This window comes from Marmota marmota, unplaced genomic scaffold (genome assembly GCF_001458135.2).
Source record: "Marmota marmota marmota unplaced genomic scaffold, marMar, whole genome shotgun sequence".
NCBI lineage: Eukaryota > Metazoa > Chordata > Mammalia > Rodentia > Sciuridae > Marmota > Marmota marmota.
The window spans coordinates 17,941,504-17,955,277 of NW_025999949.1; the positions used below are offsets into that span (position 1 = coordinate 17,941,504).

The 13,774-nt window shown below is 38.0% G+C and overlaps 1 protein-coding gene across 1 annotated transcript in view; it reads right to left on the bottom strand.

Moving 5' to 3' along the window:
- Positions 1 to 1,480: 1,480 nt before the first annotated feature.
- The window catches only part of Tnfrsf11b (TNF receptor superfamily member 11b), a 27,651-nt gene continuing 15,357 nt past the window's right edge, over positions 1,481 to 13,774 (bottom strand). The window contains exons 2-5 of the mRNA XM_015486398.2: positions 10,073 to 10,442; positions 6,238 to 6,429; positions 4,371 to 4,595; positions 1,481 to 2,700 (exon numbers count right to left, since the gene is read on the bottom strand). Coding sequence (XP_015341884.1) covers positions 2,312 to 2,700; positions 4,371 to 4,595; positions 6,238 to 6,429; positions 10,073 to 10,442 — 1,176 coding nt within the window. The 3' untranslated portion in view covers positions 1,481 to 2,311. The remainder of the gene's footprint in view (positions 2,701 to 4,370; positions 4,596 to 6,237; positions 6,430 to 10,072; positions 10,443 to 13,774) is intronic.

A 13,774-nucleotide genomic window follows, 5' to 3' on the forward strand; every position in this document is an offset into this window, starting at 1 on the left:
CTTGAAGAGAAGTTTGAGATCCCAAATGAGTCTATAGTGAGGCCAGATAAGTAAGAATCTGAGTAATTTAGCCTTGTTGCTATGAACTTTCACACATTTCTTAAACCTTGCTAACAGGTGTAGGTCATTGCAGTTTCTGAAAAGGGGAACTTTAGTGGACGAACTGGGGCTTCTGCCGGGAATTTGTGAGGAAGCCCCTGACCTCCTGCTTAAACCTTCAGCATTTAATGGACACACCTTCTCCACATCAAGGATGGTAACACTGGAATGCTGGTTCCCAGGTTTGAGCTCTTGACTACACCTTTGCTTTTTATTTCCCCAGCATGATGCCCTTCTATGAAGGTGGCCATAACTGATCTGATTTCATAAACAGGGTTGATCTGCATCACAGCTATATTCTAAGGTCATGGTAAAGTGAGAGAGAAGAAGAGACAGACCAGGAAAGGGCAGGATATAGTGGAATCTGATCACAGGGGAATCTTCTTCTTGGGAATTGAAACTTAAAGACAGACTCTCACTCTCCTTGTCTGTACAACAAACCCAACCTAAAATAATCCAAGTCTGTCTCCTAGGAATTTGAAACTTCAAAGTGAAGGATATAGAGATGAGATTAGGAGAAAGAGTGGGAAATTTGGCCTCCAAGGGACCCAGGGTTGTCTTGCGTCTGCGCTTTCTGAAGCTAGGATCTAGCCACCTGCATTGGTTTCCTGTGGCTGTTGTAGAAATTTCCCATGAACTGGATGGCTTGAAACACAGTAATTTATGCTCACAGTTGGAGGCCAGAAATTCCAAAATCAAGGGGTCAGCAGGACTCTGCTCCCTATAGAGGTGCTGAGGGTAAACCCATCCCTGGTCCCTTGACTTTGGAAGTCACTTCCAATTCTGTCTCCATCTACATCATCTCTTCCTCTTCTGTCTGTCCACTCTGTGTGTCTCTTATAAAGACAACTGTCATTGGATTCATGGCCCCCTTGGATAATAGAGGATGATCTCTTCATCTCAAAAATGCATATATTAATTCATCTACAAAATCTTTTTTTTTTGATAAAGTAACATTCACAGGTTCTTATGATGACATAAATTTAGGGGACCATTATTCAACCCAAACAACAAACCATCCTTCCGATTAATTTCTTCTTTTTCTCAAATTAAGTAGTGCCAGTTTCTATTATTTTCAACTGGAAGAACTTACTAGTTTGGCCCCTCAAAGTTTGCAGCAGCAATTGTAAGTGGCTTGTACCACCTGTTTACTAAGCCTGACTTCTGAAATTCTCCAATTGTAGTGTTAAAAAAATTAACTTTGAAGCTTATTAAAAACACAGGCTTCTACCCTCATCCCCTGAAATTTTTAGCAGATTGGCCCAGGAATCTCCATTTTTAACAACTCCTAAATATTCCTGTGATGAAAGAGAAATAGAGAAATCAGGAGTTCAGGCCCCTTTATAAGGTCCCATTCAAATACAAACAAGAGGAAAAGCAATGAAAAATACTTGGAAAACTTTAATGATGTTTATATAGTAAAACCATAAAATCTCTTAAATAAGGTACATTCAATTTCTCAGAGCTTCTAATATTCAGATCATTTATAATTCACACACTTCCCAACATTAAACAATTGACTAAATAATACATTTTCGATAAAATGATATTGCAGCTTATACAGATAAAATTATATCACAAAAACACTCCACACAAGAAAAAATGGCAACACCTATTAGAAAACCCTACGAACTTTCCATTAAAAATATATATTTTATCTCTTTCATCTTTCATAATAATAAACAGAATATAGTTTTTATTTCTAAAATTAAGTCTTATACCATTTCTTTCTAGGACGATAATATGTACAAATCTTATATCTGAATGAATATAAATAGCAATACTGGAATAGTGTTACAGATATATTAGTAACTTTTGCAAATGAAACAAAAAATAAAACAACAACAATGTGGCTTTCTAATAAAAGCCCATAGCACAGCTGAAATCTCAAAGCTACTTAAGTTAGACATTCCCATATTTAGAAAGACACAGTGGAGTCTAGTTTTTATTATTATTTCCAGTTAAATTACTGCAAGCAGTAACATGGGAACATACAGTCAGTGGACACTGGGCCAGTCCTGACAGTTGGATCAATTATTTGGGGTTTATTGGGGAAGTTTTCAGGAGACATTAGTTCTTTCTTTACATCATAGTTGCTTTTAGTGCCCTGTGGCAAAATTAGCCATTAGTGATGAGAAAGAAATCACTGTACCCCCTCAATGCCTGAGAAACAGTCTACTTATCCATCAGATCTGGCCCATCGTGAGTCTGGTTATAAGCAGCTTATTTTTCCTGATTGGACCTGGTTGCCTATCATTTCTAAAAATAGCTTCTGGTATAATCTGTACATCGTGAAGCTGTGAAGGAACCGGATGGACTTCTTCAGGCTGTGTGTGACAGTTTTGGGGAAGTGGTATGTTTTCAAGTGCTTGAGCGCATGCATCAGGCCCTTCAAGGTGTCCTGGTTGCCATTTTTTATTCTCCATAAGCTGAGCAGCTTCAGGAGCTGCTCACTTGATTTGCATGTCTTTCTTGTTCTTTCGATGTCTTCTATTCCAACTTTCTTCCCCGGTAAGCTTTCCATCAAGCTGCGAAGCTGCTCAAAGGTGAGGTTTGCGTGCCCAATGTGCCGCTGCACACCATTTTCACAGAGGTCAATATCTGCATAAAGCAAAAGCCCAAAGAGATGTTCACATCATTTATATTCTTATAATGCCATCAAAAAAAAAAAAAAAAAAACCAGACTGAGGCAAAAGGTTCTCGCAGAATTTCATAATTTTTAAACTTTCCTCCCCCCCCCTTTTTTTTCCAGGCGACTTAAGTGACACTAGTTATTTCTGAGAACTATAATAAGATGCTATATATTTTAGGCACCCAATAAAACTTTATGAGGGCCCCTAATTTTGAAAATTAATAGTGGAGAATTAAAGGCACATTGCTCTCAGTTTTCTATGATCAGTTTGAGATCATAAGAGTTCAGAAAATAAAGAAAGTCAAGTTAGCTGTGTTGTAACATAAATTTCTCTAGTCAGTCACTGACATGGGCATTCTTTGAAGAGTGTGAGTCCAAAGAACTAGAGTATACACTCCAGAGGATATTTCAACAGGGAGTTCGGCATAAACATGAGGAAGTAAGTAATATTCCTATTAATGACATTTGTCATTTATTATCTGTGAGCCTGAAGGCAAGAAAACTCAGTTCATCTTTTGGGAGTTGAAATATACTCATTTATAAAATAGGGAATTTGGTCCCTTCCAATTCTAACAGTTTCTAATTCTCTATTTCCCGTTCTTTCGGCTTCAGGGCTAATTATATGTTCAAAGAACACTTTTGTTTTGCCAAAAACAGAAGAAAAGTTAGCTCTTTGCATAAGCAAAAGCATTCAACTCTCAAATGTGTTAGTCTCCTAAAATCCATTGCTCTGGTTCCAGATGTTTGGGGTTTTCAGGATGGTGTAGGAAAGCTCAGTTATTTAACTATGAGTGAAGAGCAAAATGAATTTCTTATTGGCATTGTCTGCTTTAGGAAAACCACCCTCATTTTTCTGACATGTCCTCCCAATGATAGTTGAAGATGAAACTCTTTCCATTGTACATCCTAAAGCTTACAGTCCACACAAGGTTATAGCCCACAGAGATTTCCTCTCTTTGCATTTTCTGTCACATTCTTTGTGTTTTCCATCACATAACAGGTTCTTTCTCTCTCTCTCTCTCTCTCTCTCTCTCTCTCTCTCTTTTCTAACACAGCATTCATTTCTAAAGGAGATTCTTTGGAAATCTCTAAAACATTAGAGTATATGGTCTTAACCATTTTTTCCCCAAGACACTCAAGCACTTTTCACACTATCTTATGAATCCTCTCTATACATGCCATTTAAATGGCGATTTTAATACAGGCCACGTGGTGAGAATGAATGGGAGGGTCCACAGAAGACAGTAGCATCTCTCTGGAGAGAACTGCCAAATACACAGAGCACAGCTTCTTGGTGGAAATGTGAGACAAGATCCAAAGTGGCTAAAGACCTTCTCCTAGGCATGCAGGGAAGCTAAGAAAATAGCTAAAGAATTTGCAAGCAGATTCCCTAAGGTCTAGTCCTTTTGGAGCATCCAATGCACTTTAAAGAGAAATTGGGAGCAGGGGCAAGAACAAAACCTTACACAACTGCTGTAGGAATAACATCTACATTGTCACTTGAAAGTCTGTTCAGTCCAACTCTGCTTCTTTAAAGGAAACATCATGCACAACTATGCAGGCATGTGGTCTAGCTCCTGTTTTATGACAACTCAGTATCTTTGATTTCTGACTGAGCTCCCATCTCAGGTGTACACACCTTGGATGATCTTCTTGACCATATCTTGGTCTTTGTTTTGATGCTTCCATAATTTCAGCAGCTGGAAAGTTTGTTCTTGTGAGCTGTGCCGCCGCTTTATCCTCTCAACGCTTTCTGCATTTACTTTGGTTCCTGGCAAATTGTCTACCAGGATGCTGAGCCAATTAGGGGTAAATTTCGTAGGAACAGCAAACCTGAAGAATGCCTCTTCACACAGGGTGACATCTAAAGAAGGTAAGGAAACCAAGAAGATTTACTCAAGGATCGGATTTCTGGAAGTATTTTGAATACAAACAAACAAAGGAAAAGCAGCAAATGGTGTTTTCCAAGATATAATATGCTAGAATGCAAAGTTTGAGGCTCGTAGAGATAGAGTCTTACTGAACTTAAGTGCTTTCTAATTTTTTTTATGGGCATTTAGGGTGTGGGGAGGTTTAATAAATGTTAAATAAGAATGTAAATAGCTACAAATAAATTACATATTTTGTCAAAATTCTATAATTTGATATAAATATTAACATTCAAAGATTTATTTCCTTCAAGATCAGTGTCAAAACCAATATAATCACTGACTGTAAGGAGCATGAATATATACATATATAAACATACAGTTTACCTGTGTACTCAAGGCAGGAGATAGATTTCTAAATATGCATTAAGGCATGTGGGTGTGGCTCAGTGGTAAAGCACTTGCCTAGCATGTTCAGGACCCTGAGCTCAAGCCCCAGTCTGACACATATAAAATAGCATGCATTAACTGAAAAAAAAATAAACCTAAAAAAAAAAAAGTCACTCAGTAAAGGGTTGTGATGGCCTAAGTATCTGGTTAGGGTCCATATATTACAGGGATTGGGAACTTGTTTTTAGATTCATCAGATCTGCATCTGAACTTGACTCTGACATTCACACCTATCATTCACTGTGTTTCTGTAAATCTTAAAGCCTATATAGCAAAGTACTTAGCAAAGAGTAAGTGCTCCATGAATGACAAAAAATAAAATTAAAGTGAACTAAGTAAATTAAAGAGAATGCTAAAGTTAGGAGTCACTCTTTTTATTATCTCTTGCCTTATTTCAATTATTAGATGAGAAATCAGAAAGGCTAGAGAACTTGTCTAAGAAATCAACAACATAGTGAAGAAATGTGGAAACTTGGTTGGAATGATAAATGCATCAACCCACATTCCTATGTTTCAAATACTTCTATGCATTTCAGAAAGACATTTGGGGAGAGTCAAGCTGGTTCATGCTATTGTTTGATTAGATGCCAAAGACAGATCACCCTTGGTTTGATATATCCTCCAGGGAAGGTCTGATTGTAGTCTAGTGGTGGGGTGACAGGGTGAGACATACTCCAGTCCGATTAATGTCATCAACAATATGGGGCAGGCTCAAAGAGTTAGAACCACCAGAGGAATTTGGAACTTCATGCACTAAACAGTCTAAATCCATTGGTGACAAAGCCAAGTATACGTTCTAATTTGTCGTCAGCTTATGTCATCTTGCTTCTTGGTTGCCAATTATAATTTAGCTAATAAAAAAGTCATTCTAGAACATGATAAAATGTCCATCAATTCTACAACTTGAACTCTGCTAATTTGACCTCAAGTAACAAACTTGACACCGCCTATGAATAACACTGAATTTGAATGTGAAAAGAAGGGGAGAAAGTCAGGGTTTGGGGTGTTATCTGTGAGAAGATGAGGACTTTTTCAGAGATTTTGAGTTGTGGCTTTAGCAGATGTTAAGCTGGTTAAGAATCAGGACAGGGAAAATGTGACTAAGAACTTGGCCACAGTCTGTTGTGTTCCATTCAGAGAGAGATGACAGTGAAAATGAGACAAAGGCTGAGTTTGGAATGCCATTACCTATTCCACATTTTTGAGTCGATTCATTGTTTGCAGAACATACATTGTCATGCGTCGCGTTTCCTTTCTGAGTTAGCAAGAGACCAAATATGCTGCAGTTTGTGTGTTTTCTACAGGGAGCTTTAGAGGACGTCTCATTGGAGAAGAACCCATCTGGACATCTTTTGCAAACTGTATTTCGCTCCGGGGTTCCTAGAAAAAACACCAAGCGATTTAGCACCTTCTTCTCAAATACTTTCACAGCAGATACTCTCTTAAAACAGTTCTGGAAAGACTTCTCACTTGGTTTTTACTGCTACTATTATGTATTATGTTGCATAAAACTTTAGGCATTTTCATTTTTCACTTCATTAGACAGAGAGAACAAAACTTCTACAGTCAGCCCCTTAGGCAGGCTCCCCTTCTCCTAATACAAATGCAAGTTTGTTTTGCTGTTACCTACAAAATGATCCTGAAATGTGAGAGGAAAGGAGAGGAAGGGAGGGTGTTCATTAGTCCTGCCTCTGCTGGATGGCAGGGTTGTCAACTGCATTCTTCACACAATTATTCCTGGAATATCATCAAGGTAACTGCCATGTGTCTGCTGTAACACCATCCTTCGAAATCAGCACCCACTGAAGGTTGCCTCATTAAATTCCAATCAGTTCCTACTGAAGTTCTTTCTTTCCTGAATCCTAATTGCAAAGCAACTCGTAAGCGTACTAACCTTGAGAAGTAAAAATTTACAACGTTACAATAAACTTCTGAAAGTGGCAGTAAAGTTGGCCGCTGACTCAAAAACGTAAGCCTGCAGCGAATCACAAGAGTAAATGGAAAGTGATATACCATTTGCTTGAATTGTTGAGCGAAGGAACACATCATTAAGACTTCAGGAAAGGTAACTGCAAGGACATCTGACTTTATTGTGGTGAGGTATTTGATAAATTTGGAGACATGGCTAATCAGAGTATATGAACCAGTCAGCAACCAAAGTAGCTGTGAAAACTAAGTAACTTCAAACCCTTGACTCTATTATGCATGGATAGATCTGACATTATAGTGTATTTGCATATGAAAATATCTCCATCTAGTGTAAGCTAGTTGAACAATTTAGACTTGGGTATTCAAATGTAGATTTTACAGGCCAATTCTGGCTTATGGGAGATAACAAATGCAAAAGAGACAAATGAAAGCTACAGAAAGTTATTAAACTTCATTTATTAAAAATTTCAACCTCTTACTTCATTATTTTTTTTTTACCAAACGAAAGGAAAATAAAAAAGAGGAGCCAAATGGATTGGTTCTAGTTTTATCTCTTGTCCCTTTCTAAAAGATTGATGATTCATTGACCTATAAAAATGACAAAAGACTGGCAGAAACGAGAGAGAGAGAGAGAGAGAGAGAGAGAGAGAGAGAGAGAAAGAGAGAGAGAGGGAGGAAACCACAACAGCCTGAAACCTTCACATATTAAATGCTATTTCAGCATTGTAGTGACATTATCATTATCTTAGGAACCAGCTAACAAAGCAAGGAGGTTTTTATTTTTATTTTTTTAAAGTACTTTCTTACTATATGCTTTTTCTTAAATGGAATCCAATTCTACCACAAATTCTACAATATCATAAGCAGAGATATTTGAGCAATAATTTCAGGACATTCATTCATTGCTAATTCACTAGGAATAAATGAATTGGGTATATGGACCCAAGTATCCTTTTGCCAACTCCCACAGGTTCTACACAAAGAAGAATCTTGCCATTCTTTGGATACATATTTAGGTCTTTTTGTGCATCTTAATGAGAAGATCATGTGTATGAGATAGTATTTTAGGTAAGTTAGTCTTTAAGTTCTTTAACCAAAGGACTGAAGAATGGTAGAACTAATGCTTTATGTGTAGAGGGATCTCTAATGATCTTTCTAGACAGGACTTCCCTCTTTATAACTGGTAGAGCTTTTTATATATAAAAAGATTTACTCATCTAGTAATGATTCTGCCTTATTAATATATTGGAAATATGAGAATTACAACCTGTAAGGCAAAATATGAAATATTATATGATGAAAAGAGTATGGTTTTACAGTTAATAATTCACCATGCTGTCCACATAGGTAATCTCATAAGAAATCAGTAGGCCAACTAGAAGATAGAAAGGTGTAAATAAAATGGGAGAAAAGAAAATCTGACTTAAGCCTCTTTTGCCATTTCCATTATTTTTCAGAATTTTCCAGTTTCTAAGCTACATAGACCATGCTTAATTATTTTGCATAAACTACTTACTGCACTGAATGAAATGTATTTGGTTTAGTGGGGTGGGCTTCCCTCACTCCACAATTTGGTTTAGCATTTGAGTCCCAAATATCACTCAGTAAAAAGTAGAAAATGTTACTAGTTCCTCCCTCAGATACTCATACCGGAGGCATCTTAGGGTTCTCCATGCAATTTGATTAATTTTTTTTAAGTTTCTCTGATAATTTTTTTTTTAAGTTTCACTACTTAGACTGAATAGATTCCAATTTTGGGATATTCCCTTTGAATGCATTTAGACCTAAAGTATTTGTCATCTAACAATTGACTTTATGTATTATTACTCTATGTGTGTGTGTGCGCGCGCATGCAGGATTGAACCAAGGAGTGCGTTATTACTTTCATTTCTCAGTTCTTTTTTATTTTTTATTTTGAGACAAGGTTTCACCAAGTTTCTGAGGCTCTTGCTAAATTGCTGAGGCTGATCTTGAACTCATGATTCTCCTGCCTCCCAGGTTGCTTGGATTTCCCTTTTAAAAATTACATATAATTAGCATCCACTAGTCCAGTGGTTCTTGACCAGGGGTGTTTTGCTAGCCAGAGGACTTGTGACAATGTCTAGAGACATTTTTGGTTGGCTCTATGGTGACAATACTGCTATTGACACCCTGTGGTAGAGGTCAGGGTTGCTACTGAATACCCTACAGTACACAGGACCGCTGCCCACCAAGGAAGAATCCCCCAGCCCCAATGTCAATGGTGCTGAAGTTGAGAAACACTATTTCAGTAATCTATGCAGATTACTCCTTCTTCCAGCTGAGTAAGTGAATACTCTTGATTTTTCCAAACCATGAGGAAGTTCTTATCTACATGGAAGGTTTGTGCATGAATAGAAAAAAGAATTTGAGGCTGCAGATTTAACAGAGTTTGCGCACACTGGTCCTAAACTATGCTGCTGGAAATGCAGAAAGGGAAAGCATTTTGTTCATGGTTAAGGCTTCCACTTGGCTTGACATCTGTTTTGTCTAACATAAAGAATAAGCCGTTTAAGGAGGCTGCTAGAGTGTTTATCCTTCCAGATACTCCACTAGGGTGCTAGAGAAAGAACTAGCTTCATTTTTAATAATGAAATGCATTTCCCCTAACCATTTCATTTTTTACATAATTAATTATAACTGCTCATTGTTAGCACTCTAGAGCCTCATTAATATCAGCATAATTACTCTCTTGGTATCAATTAACATTTCTGATGTTTGTCAAAAAGCACTTCAATTTTAAGATGTCCATGCTGAAGTGAAGGTATATAGCCACTATCATTGGTGCGACTTAGAGCATGTTCCTTTAAAAAAGGGCAATCCATCATGCATCTCATTAGGGAGCAATTTGCTGCATTTGAGATCCCTCACTAAATTACCCTGCAGAGGCAAAGTATTCCTCAGAGAAAGGGCCTTGGGAGCAATCCAGATATATAGTATATACCCAGCATGTTCCATTACCTTTGCAATTTGCCATCCTGTAGCTATCATCATGACTAAGGTGTCCCTCAAATATTTCACTACTATCTAGCTTGGCACAATCCTGTTTTTCTGCATGTTGGAAGCAGATACGTACCAGCTTGCACCACTCCAAATCCAGGGGGACAGCTCCTGTGCTTCAAGCAGAACTCTACCTCGAGGTAGCGCCCTTCCTCACACTCGCACACACGGTTGTGGGTGCGATTGCACTCCTGTTTGACATACTGCAGCTCCTTGCACACTGAGCTGCAGTACAGACACTCGTCACTGGTGTGCCAGCTGTCTGTGTAGTAGTGGTCAGGGCAAGGGGTGCACACGGTCTTCCGCCTCGCAGTACAGTGTTGCTTTAGGTAGGTGCCAGGAGGACATTTGTCACACATGAGCTGGTGAGAGGTTTCTGGATCATAATGAAGGTACTTTGGAGGAAAAGTTTCCTGGGTGGTCCATTTAATAGAGATGTCCAGGAACTAGAAGGAGAAAGAGACATAGTGGCAATTTAGCATGGAAATAAGGTTGTTCTATGCAAAGGCAGCATTAGACTCAAAAAGTCCCTTAGTACTTAAGCTTAAGGCCCTTCTTGTCTCTTGAGATGGCCACAAAGTAAGTTTAGAAGCCATAATTTTTGCTTTCAGTGGCTGAAACTCAAAGACCATGAATGTGGATAGCAATAAATATAGTAAATAAATCCAGGCTCATAGATGACTGAAACAGAAAGTTTATCAGAACACAACTTACACTTTGATAACTTGCTATACAACCATGTGACTTGAAAAAACCTGGGATTCAGGATTTTCTCTAGATTAGTGAGTGGATGAACTGGTGGCTCCCAGAATAGCTGAAATCAAATCACCTAGACTCCTTACTAAAAATGTAGGCTCCTGGGATTCAAAGCCTTAAGCCCTTAGCCTTCATCAGTGTGGAGCTGAGCCAGGGGAGCAAAAAAAAAAAAAAAAAAAAAAGAAAGAAAGAAAAGAAAAGAAAAACTCCCAACAACTTCTAGAGTGATTCTAATGCACAGAGAACACGCTAATAATTATTCTTTCATTTATTGATTGGACAACTAGTTATTGAGTCCTCAATATGTTCCAAACTCTGTTTCTGACTACCTAGAATACAATCCTGACTAAAATAGGCAAGAAGTTCTGCCCTTGAGACATTTACTATCCAAATGGAGGATTAAGAAAATACACTGTAGATAAATAACGTATTAATAGAAGTATTGTAACAAAAAGAAAAGATCAGGTAAAGGAGACAGGAAACTGGGAGGGTAAGGTGGGAAGATCATAATTTCTAAGTGGGATGGTCACAATAGTCATATTTAAGACTAGATGATATCTCTTTGAGTTTTCCTATTATAAGACTTTATGATGAGCAACAAAGTCAAGAGTCAGTGTTGTGTGAAGATACAGGATCACACCCACAGTCCTCATTCATTCAATGATGATCCACTAGGAGTCAAGCACCAGGAATATGCTGGTGAGTCCAATATGACTATTGTTTCCATAAGCTCACCTTCCACTGGAATTTTGAGGTTGACATTTTCTCCAAAGGTCATTTGGGTCAACACTCATGAATCTCATGGGTGAGTGATATCTACAAAATAAAATTCACTCCCTCTCCTCAAGTTAATTGGGAAAACTTCCAAGGAGCAGGCAAGGTTTCAGAAGTTGCCACACATAATGGCAGGAAGGAGTCTTCATCAGGAAAAAAGTGTTTCACCAGCTTCACGTGGGCATCTATCTTTGTTATTCTACATCTTCAATGCTTCAAGGGAGCATTGGAGAAATTCTTCACACTAATTTCAGGAAATACACACTGAGAAGAAGCAGTGTTGTTTGGGGGGGGTGGCTTATTTGGTTTCTATTGTTTGTTTTTGGTGCAGGAATCAACACTGACTATTTTCAGACTCTTGGGAGGTGGCAAACCAAACACAATAATTTTTTCCAAACTCACTTCTTTGCAGAGCTCAGGAAATGTCACAGAAACCCCCTGAACTGGAAAAAGCATTCCAAGCTAAAGAAACAGCAATCAGTTTTGAATTAGAGGTAGTACAGGTAAAGAATGTCCTTTTTCATAAACATTTAGGTATTTTAATGTAAGTAATTTCATTCATTTCATACTGGAACATGGCAGGTGTCTGGGCTGCTTGGACCTAGTAGGAGCTGACAAACCAGAAGAAAATAACAAAACATCACACTCAGGGCCATAGATCTTCTAGCAAGGAGCAATTTTCAAAGAGTGATTTGATGTAAGGGAGTCCCAACTAACAACAACAACAACGAAGCAGAATATAGTGAGAACTCAGGGCTCCTTCAGCAGTCTTTGCAAGACAGCCTCTTGACCTGGGAGTTTCTGGGGACAGCTTGTTCTTGAATTTCCCTGGGGGCTTTTTGTTATCTTGAAGGAAAGAAAGCAAGATGAAATGACAGACTTTCTGGTTGGTCATTTGAATGTATTACAAGGCATCTTTTAAGGCCCTATGCATGGATTTAGTTCAAATAGTTCTAGAATACTCAATGCAATCAAATGAGGTTTTCCTTACACAACTTGTAAATACATATGAAAGCAGTAAGAAAGAAAAATCCTCTTGCTGTTTATTTTAAATTTCCTGGAAAGCCACTTTTGGAGTTCTGTCTGCTTTCAAGATGCGTGACTCAGAGACCCAGAGAGACCCTTTATCTCAAGGGCTACAGTTAAGTGAGCCACATCCTGGTGTATTGCAACCCCAAGATTTTCCCCAGCCTGACTTCTCATTGTTGCGCTGTTCCCATTACAACATGGCCTGTGTTTCCATCTGATCATCAGTACTGACTCTCCCTTACTTAAAAGTGATGGGGATGGGATGAGAAATCCCAACCAATGATGTTTATGTTCCCAATCTGGAAGTCCAAAATCTGAAATGCTCCAAAATTCCAATCTTTCTAAGCATCATATTGGTGCTCAAAAAACTTCAGATTTGAAATTTTAAATTAGGTATTCTCATCAGGTAAAGTCTATGCAAATATTCCCAAACTTAAAAAAAAAAATCTAAAATCTAAAATACTTCTTGTTTCTAGCTTCTCAGATTAGGGTAACTCAACCTTTGTGACTAAGAATGCTAATAAAATGTATATTTTTCTAAGTAATTGGACATGACATTGTTGGTTTCCTGAAACCATGCTTTGGAAATTAGTAGCCATTTCTTTCGCATACAGGGAAGTTGGGAAGAAAGAAATGCTCAGAGAAGAATAAATAAAGAAGCTTGACTTAAGGATTAGAGAGTAAGCAGCGAAGGCATTTCTCCAAGGCAACCATATGGACACATCATCTACATTTTTAAAAATTAGAAAGTCTTAAGGAATTACAGGCTTGTTTTCAGGGAGTTCAATAGGATCTCTGTATTTTATTTGAAAAATTTCCACTTTGGTAAAAAGACAGAACTCTGTGTGGCCAGAATTGGATGTTTAGGTCTCAATCTTCGGTTAGCCCCAATTCCCACACAGAATTTCTGGAACTGGTTACTGGACAGAGGATGGGCAAGATTAATAGAGCTCTTTGTCTCAGTCCTTTCTGTCACTTTCTTCTGAGTTTCCTGAAAACTCAAGGAAAATGAAGATATAGAACAGACCACCATATCACTGGCTAGAGCTCCTTTTGCCAGCTGATATTTAAAACCTAATAAGAGTTTTAAAATGAATTTTTATGCAATGCAGTCTCCAAATGACCACTGATGAACACCCATAACAGCATGTACAAGGGTGTCTACAAAAGCATAAAGTGCTTTCTATAGAAGAGCCCCTTCTTTCTTGTGTTTTGCCCT